General features: G+C 46.7%; 1 protein-coding gene across 1 annotated transcript; it reads left to right on the top strand.

Moving 5' to 3' along the window:
• The first annotated feature begins 5,712 nt into the window (after positions 1 to 5,712).
• Positions 5,713 to 8,426, top strand: LOC310663489 (claudin-9-like). The gene has a single exon (XM_083411375.1). The coding sequence runs from the start codon at positions 6,381 to 6,383 to the stop codon at positions 7,035 to 7,037; it is 657 nt and encodes a 218-aa protein (XP_083267501.1). The 5' UTR covers positions 5,713 to 6,380; the 3' UTR covers positions 7,038 to 8,426.
• Positions 8,427 to 8,442: the final 16 nt, after the last annotated feature.

Genomic DNA, 8,442 nt, shown 5'->3' with positions numbered 1-8,442 from the left:
CTGAACTATTCTGTTACACCTAGAGCGGTGTATCTTCTTTTTCCTCTAATTCCGAGGATTTAGGCGTCCCTCCGCCTGCTGGCAGAGTGGGTCCTGGTTTAAGTATAGGCCAAAGGGCTGCTGCTTCTTTTTGGAGATCTTCTCCGTGGTCGTGCTGGAACTTTTGTAGATCCTCTGGTGATCTTATTTTAACCTTCTTCTGTTTGTAAGTAAATGATAGTCCTTGTGGGAACTCCCACCTATAAGGGATTGAGTTAAGTCTCAACAACTTAGCCAATTCTGAATAGGTGGCTCTCAGATCCAATAGCTGTTTAGGAATATCTCGGTAGATTTCCACCCTTTTCTCTTGTATCTCAATTGAGTTTTTGAAGTGTAGGCCTAATATTTTGTCTCTCTCCTCTCTTGATCTCAAAGCTATTAGACAGTCTCTAGATCTATCTTTTCTTACCAATCTTCCCAGTCGAAAAGCCGATACTATTTTAAAATCACTTTCTTCTTTTAAGCCCCAGAACTTTGAAAATTCTGTTGTCAAAAATCCAATCAAATCTTCTTGTTCGATTTCTGGGACCGCCCTAAGCCTAAGATTAGTCTCCCGGTTTTTCAGTTCCACCAAAGAGAGATAGGTTTGTTGGTCCCCTATCTGTTTATGCAGAGGCTTGACTTCTGCTTTAACTTCCTCAACCTCTTTTTTAGCTGATGTTGCAATTTCAACGGCTTCCCCTGCCAATTTACGGTTCTCTTCCGTTGCTCCTTGCAATTTTTCAATTGCTTGGGTGTGTTGGGAAACCTGATCTGTCAATTTCTGGATCGAGGATGTAGCTTGGTCAATTTTTGTTGATTGGTTATCAATTTTTTGATTTAATGTTGACAATTGTTCCAAAACTTGTTTCAGTACTGCCTCTGCTCCTCCTGATGCCATATCTTCCTCTTCAGATTTTTCAGGCTTTTCACTTTCTACTTTTTGTGTTGCAAGCACAGCAGGCACTGATAGTCTACGTCCCTGAGTTAAAGTTGTTTGCAAAAGCTGTGCCTGCTTTTTTGCTTTTTCTTTTTCCTTAGCTTCCTTAGCTTTGGCTGCTCTTGTCTTTCCTGTACCACTCATCAGTCAATGTTCAAGGTCAGATGTTGTAATCCCATGGGAAAGACAAGTCCAAATTTATAAACAGTCTGGAGAAAGAAAGTAAGCAAAAAAACTTTTCCCAGGCCTTTGTTATCCAATGTCCTCTAGGGGGAGTGCCACCAAAAGTTAGTAAGAAGAAGGTAACTTTTCCGCCATTAAAGTTTCCGTTTTCAAAAACAATTTTAAAAGCAAGTTAGTTCCAAAACACTAAGAAAAAAGTCCTGCAGAGCACTTTAAAACGTTTAACAATGTTCCAACAAGGTGCCTGCAATTGTATCCACTCAAACTAAGTAAGCCCAAAAGTTGCACTTCAGTTACAAAAGTATCTGGAAGTTTGTAACAGTTCCGCAGTCAAGCAACTTCACCCGGCCACCCGAAGATTTGGGGTTAGAGTCTTCCCTCGCCCCATGGGGGACCGCTCCAAGTCCAATTTAAACTGTATTTTTTCTTCCTTTAAGAATAGAATTTCAAGTGTGCACGAAAGTCCCACTTTAAAGCCTTAAAGCTTCCCTGTTCACAGCGCTTTCCGCTCTTTAAACAGTCTGCTTTGATCTTATAAGCAGTGCCGGAAGACGGACTTCCTCTTTCTCGTCTCCCGGTTTCAGCCAAATTTCTTCAAGTTATTGTAACAAATCTTAAGTCCTTACTCACGGGTTTGCTGTTTCAGAGTAGTATTTTTTGGAAGAAAGGTCAGCGCTCATCCGTGACAGCCGCGCGGCTTCGCCTCCGCAGAAAGAGCGATGAACTCACAGCACCGCTCCCCCTCCTTCACTCCGGAGCCCCTTACGGGGTCCCTTCCGCGAATTTGGGGTCGCTCCAGGTGCCCGCCGAGTCCCACGGCCACGGACTCTCTCTGTCCGTGGTTTTTCTTAATGGGTTGCCGCTGCGCCGTAGCGAAACAACCCTTTTCTGCGGTGCCCCTCTTCAGAGCTCGAAGAGGTCCGCCATCACGGTTTCGCGCCGCCTCCGGAAGTCCTGATTATCTGTATTTTTATTTTTGCTTCATGCAAAGTCATTTACCCTCCCTGCCTTTCCTGTCCAGATAGGGGTGTAACCTGGGCCACCAGCCAAAGGTGATGGAAGGCACTCCAGGCCACTGAGACCACCTGAGCCTCAAACTACAGCAAAGGATTCAGGTGTACCCCCAAGCTATGTACCCGCTCCTTCAGAGGGAGTGTAACCCCATTCAGAGCAGACAATCTACCAACCATCTGTCCCACTTTTTATCTGTAAAATGTGGGCATGTTTATCTTTTCCTTTTCCTTTGAGGAGATTCTCAGAGTAGCCTGAATTCTGTGATGGCCTGTCAGTTTGAGCCTGCTCTAGCACCTGCTATAGGTTGGAAGCAGGGAGCTCCAGGGGTTTCCGCTATGTTGTTCCAGATCTGTGGTGGAGAAGTTGTGTGGCCCTCCAGGTGTCAGTTTATTGTTCAACTTAAAGGTAAAGGGACCCCTGACCGTTAAGCCCAGTCATGGACGACTCTGGGATTGCGGCGGTCATCTCGCTTTACTGGCCGAGGGAGCCGGCGTTTGTCCGCAGACAGTTTTTCCGGGTCATGTGGCCAGCATGACTAAGCCGCACAGAATCACTATTTACCTTCCCGCCAGAGCGGTACCTATTTATCTACTTGCACTTTGATGTGCTTTCGAAATGCTAGGTTGGCAGGAGCTGGGACAGAGCAATGGGAGCTCACCCCATCACGGGGATTCGAACTGCTGACCTTCTGATCAGCAAGCCCTAGGCTCTGTGGTTTAGACCACAGCCCATTGTTCAACTTACTTACATATTAAATTCATATCCCGCCATTCCTCCCAAAGGAGCCCAGGGCAGCAAACGGCAAGAGATAAAGCATTAAAAAAATAAAATAATAATAATAAAAAAATCTCAAGAAAATAATGCCAAGCCTTGTTGGAAGATGGTCTTCAGTAGGCACAAAAAAGACAACAGAGACAATACCTGCCTTAATATTCAAGGGGAGGGAATTCCAAAGGGCAGATGCCACCACACTAAAGGCCCAATTCCTATATTGTGTAGAAATGTCCTCCTGATAAGATGGCACCTGCAGAGCACAGTGATTCAGTAGTTAAGAGAGGATACGATCTTTCGGGTGTTCCCAGCCAGCATCGATGATGGTCAGGGATCATAGGGGTTGTAAACCAGCTGCATGTGGAAGCCACAGATCCCTTTGCTTGTTGCAGAAAAGAGTAATCTCTTGTTTGGCGGGAAACCACTATGCTAAGGTTACAAACTGTTTGAAAATGCACTGGGCAAAATAAATTGTCCATGGTTACTGTTTTAAAAAAATTCCTTCTTATCAACTGCGGTTGCCACACTATCAACCTCCTTCAGAGTTATGTGTGCTTAAGCTGCTCTTTATCAGGCTTTGATAACATGACTTGTTTTTGACCTGGAGACAAAAGAACCCCTTTAGCCTAATCCTGTTAGTTTCTTGCCTTGAACCAAGCATGCTGTGGATGTTTACTGCTATTAGTAGTTGATACTATGTATTAGTATCATTAGTAGTCTACTAAAGATAATTTATTATTTATATGCCACCCATCTGAATGGGTTACTCCAGCCACCCTAGTTTTCCATTGTTTTTGGACCTTGGAGTGCTATTGACTTTTAATTTTAAAATGTTTTTTTAAAAAAAACAACAACACATCTGTTTATTTTGCTTTCACTTTTGTTTAGATACAAATGGTATTTTTGCTTGTTTTACTGCATATGACTTCCTTTCTTCAATGTTTTTAATTGAAATGAAAACGAAAACAAATAAGTTTTTGTAGGGATTTTAGTAGACATGTGGATACTTCCTCTCCTGCCTGAATATGAATGCTTTGAAGTGTTATGTATTACTTACTATATTTGTCTCACTGCTATTTACCTCTCAGGATTATTTTAAGGAGATCTCATTGGTCTAATCAGAAATAAAAACCAGGCATAAAACTGTTTTCCTATCATAGCTTCAAAAGGCCACCAAAATTATTTTGATGCCCGTGTTGTGGACTGCTAACTGGGTTGCTGTTATTTTCTAGAGTTAACATGCATTGTTGCGTTTTGCATTATTGTTGGGCTACCTTTCCATGCAATAAATGTTGTAGCCACTTAGCTGTGTAAGGCCCCGTATACATTACCAGCTTAAAGCACAACTAAGGTGGAATCTACACAAGCATTAAAAACGCTGTGAAAATGCTTTTTTTAAAAAAAAGTTTTGAAAAATACACTGAATTCGGCATAGCTCACTGTCACCATCTAGTGTCACATTTGTACATTTCTCTTTACAACACATTTAAAAACATTTTATTTGCAGCTGTATAGCTGAGTCCTAGGTCGTTCTTTTTATTAATTCAGATCAAAGCAGTGCATCATACAAAATGAAGGGAGGGGTGTGGATTATGGTTATCATCGTGTGTACTGCACACCGCTTTCCAAAACAGTGGTGGGAGCACGCTGGATGCGGAGTAAACAGGGAAGTGAACCCAGCCTGAGTCCCACTCCGTGAGTTTTACTGGAGCAAACTTGCTTAGGATTGGGTTTGAAACAGCTTTGTTATGGCAACAAGTGAAAGGAGGCTACACACAAATGCTGATTATTTCTGGCATCTGTGTCCCACCCTCCCTCCAGAGAGCTTAGAGAGGCCTACGTGGCTGTGCTCCCCATTTTCACATGAAGTTAGGCTGATACTGAGCGACTTGCCCTGTTTCGTCCGTTGAGCATCGCACCTTGAGCCCTGTTTAGGGAAGTATTTAATGTTTGAAGTTTTATTCTGTTTTTAATGTTATGTTGAAAGCCGCCCAGAATGGCTGGGGAAACCCAGCCAGATGGGCGGGGTAGAAATAATAATTTTATTTTTATTTTTATTATTGTTGTTGTTATTGTTATTATTATTATTACTTGCTTGGGGATTTGAACTTGGCTCTGCCCACGCAAGTGTACAGGGTCTCAGTTCTCAGGTTCTCAGATGGGAAACCTTTGGCTCCCCAGGTTATAATAACCATTTCCCTTGAAGATTGGCTGTTCTGCCTGGGGACCTGGAATCCAAAAACATTTGGTGGGCCACAAGTTTTCCCCACCACTGACCCCCATCACCCTGGAGGGAGCTGCATTTGTGCAATGGGTATAATATGGGATGTGTGGGTGCCTCTAACTAGGCACCCTTTCCATCACCATCATCATCATCATCATTATTACATATATTGCATGTTCATCATTTCTTTCATTATGCTGCAGAGTGAAGTTGGCTGGCACAGGGAATATCTGATAGGTTCCACTTCTCTGTGCCTCTTGAATTCAACCACAGAAACTCCCTTTCTCGCTTGATCGCTCGCTCTTTCTCTTTCCCCCCACCTCCCTCCTTCTCTCCATCTCTGCTTGTTTTTCTCAGCCTTCTCCTCCCCTCCCACCCTTTCCCCTCTAGAACGGGCAGCTTCCCAACTCGCCAACAGAAAATAAAGAAATATTCAAACTCTCTCCTCGACACCACCACCCATTCTGTCGTTACCATGGAACCCCCAATGCCCTTCTCGGCTTGGGCTGCCTGCTCCTCCCACCCACCTGTTGGGGGTTCATATAACCCGCCCCGCCCCTCCCTGTCCCTAAGCACGGGCTCCCACGGGATCCTTCTAGACAACAGCAGGTACCTGTGAAGGAGAGCAAATTCAATAACAAGCAGCCTGCCGAAACCAGGGAGGGGAAGAGAAAACGGAGGATCTGTCCAGCTCCCACCATCGCTAGCAGCTTCTTCCTGGGCCTCTTTCCGTTGCTGGTTCCACCGCACCTGTCTGCCTTTGGTCCGGCCAAGCTCATAAAAGGACAGGTATCCCTGGACGACTCCACATCAGAGACCATCTCTTGGATGCTGCTGACTGCCATCTTCCAGGCTGGCATCCCCAGTCGCAGGTAACACAAGAAGGCCTCTTTTGTAGCCGTGTCGTCAACCGGTCCGATAAAGAGACTCGGTTTTGCAGAGGAGCCCCATCGGAAATCCTCTTCCTGGGCTCACAAGTTGGTGGAATATCCTTCCAGGACTTACTGTCCAAAGCTTCTCTTTGGGGAAATACGTTATCTCCCATTGCAGCATCCTTTACTCTGAAGATTGTGTGTCTTTGAATTCTCACCCGCATTGATCCCTGTAAAAGACAGCCTACCTTCGGACACTGCTGCCCGGTAAAACGTGTGTTCCCTGACCCTCCCAGAGGGTGGCGGAAGAAGGAGTACGTGTCTTGCAGCAGGCTAAGAAAGCGAGTCTCTGCTCACAATGTCCTCCGCAGGGCTGGAGATCTTGGCCTTGGGCCTGTGCATTGTTGGTTGGGTAGGGGCCATCATCGCTTGCGCCCTGCCCATGTGGAGGGTCACCGCGTTTATCGGGAACAACATTGTCGTGGCGCAGATCATCTGGGAGGGGCTGTGGATGAACTGCATCGTGCAGAGCACCGGGCAGATGCAGTGCAAGATCTACGACTCCATGCTGGCCCTCTCGCAGGACGTCCAAGCCGCCCGGGCCCTCATGGTCGTCTCTGTGCTGCTGGCCATCCTGGCACTGCTGGTGGGCATCGTGGGAGCCAAGTGCACCAACTGCGTGGAGGACGAGGGGGCCAAGGCACGCATCGTCATCACCTCGGGGGCGCTCTTCATCATCTCGGGTCTCCTGACCCTCATCCCGGTGTGCTGGTCGGCCAACTCTATAATCCGCGACTTCTACAACCCAATGGTGGTTGAGGCCTTGAAAAGGGAGCTGGGGGCCGCCCTCTATGTTGGCTGGGCAGCTTCCGCACTGCTGCTGCTTGGAGGGTCTCTTCTATGTTGCTCGTGCCCGCCGCGGGAAGACCGCTACCCAGCCCGCATTGGCTACTCCGTCCCAGCCAGATCCACTGCGCCTCCAGGCAGTGGGATCGACAAGAGGGACTATGTTTGAAGAGCTGTGGTTGGGGGGAGGGTAGACTTGCCAGATGTTGCTAGGCCCAAACCCTGACAGGAGTTACTGGCCCAAGGACTTTTTCAGCGGGGAAAATGGGACAAAGCCAATCGGTATGGGTTGAGCCGTGATATCTGGCAATTCTGAGTTGCATGCACATGCACACAGGTGTATGTGTGAGACCATGAGCGGGTAGGAGATTAGGGGAAACATGAACAAATAAACGGATATGTGAGAGAATGAACAAACAATTAGGAAAGAGATGAGTGGGGCAGCAAACACAACTGGAATGCAGAAACTGTACCTGAGGAGGCTGAGCAAATGAGAGCAGGGAGATGGGACAAGGATAATACGGGCCAAGTTAATGGCTAAGCCAGCAAATGATTGTTTGGGAACGGAGGCATAGGGGCAGATAAGAACGGAGAGGCACTTGTGAACAAACAAAACGCAGGCAGAAACATGAGAAGAGCCAGGGAAATTAAATATGAGAGAAAGAGGAAACACTGAGGAGGACTGTCTTGTTATAAAGCAGCTCTGCTGCAAGAATCAGCTCATGCGAAAAAGTTTCGTCAAGAACAAATAGTGAGGGGGAAACGGAGAGTGAGAGGACAAGTGGTTTTTAATATTGGAAATGGCGAATGGATGCTGACATGGCTGAAACAAAAGAGGGAATTAACGGGGTGAGGTTTGAGGGTGGAAATGAAACTAATCAAAGGAGAAATGGGCAGGGAAAGTGAGCCTACCCAAACCTGGCATATCAAGAACAAAGAGACCACAAGGGATGTGCTGAATGGAGGCAAGGCACGACTTCCTCACAAGGCTTGTGTGAGAATGGCAGAATAAAATGGGAAGCGACGGACAAGAGCCTTGGTTTGGTGAGTGCAGGGGGGCTAGGCAGGATGTGGCAGGAGACCCTGACCCTCTTTGGCCTTGGACTGGCGCTATTTGCTTGCTGGTTAATAATTTGTCAAGGCTTTGGCTACTCCTAGGGGCCTGGACAAACAGATGAGGATATTTTGCCCCTGTTGCTCCCTACCACAGCCTGCCTCAGACAGTGCAAGGAGGAAATCTATGTCTCTCTCACACACCCAAATGCATTAGGCTCCCCTCCGCTCAAAGAGTTGGGAAGAGAACCCAGGTGTTCTGGCTTCCACCCCCCTCTGTTATTGGAATGGGGGTGGGAAACAGGATTCTCAGCCCTGCCCCCCCTTTTTTTCCCTTCAGAAGTTTCCTAAGGAAAGGGGGGGGGGGAGACTTCCTGAGGTAACTCTTTTCCCTTGAGCAAGAAGGGGTCAAATGGGACTCCCTTTTGTGATCACTCCCTCCCAGAGGTCTGTGTGGTGTTACTGAAAACTGTATTATTCAGATAAAGAAGATAAATGTTTGTAACCTAACTGTCTCTGGT

Source organism: Podarcis tiliguerta (genome assembly GCF_965153285.1).
Source record: "Podarcis tiliguerta genome assembly, chromosome: 13".
NCBI classification, from domain to species: Eukaryota; Metazoa; Chordata; class Lepidosauria; order Squamata; family Lacertidae; genus Podarcis; species Podarcis tiliguerta.
This window is presented reverse-complemented; position numbering and strand designations above follow the sequence as displayed.

Bases quoted from the DNA above. Each gene is read 5' to 3' on its own strand.
- LOC310663489 (XM_083411375.1), top strand. From the start codon at position 6,381: ATGTCCTCCGCAGGGCTGGAGATCTTGGCCTTGGGCCTGTGCATTGTT.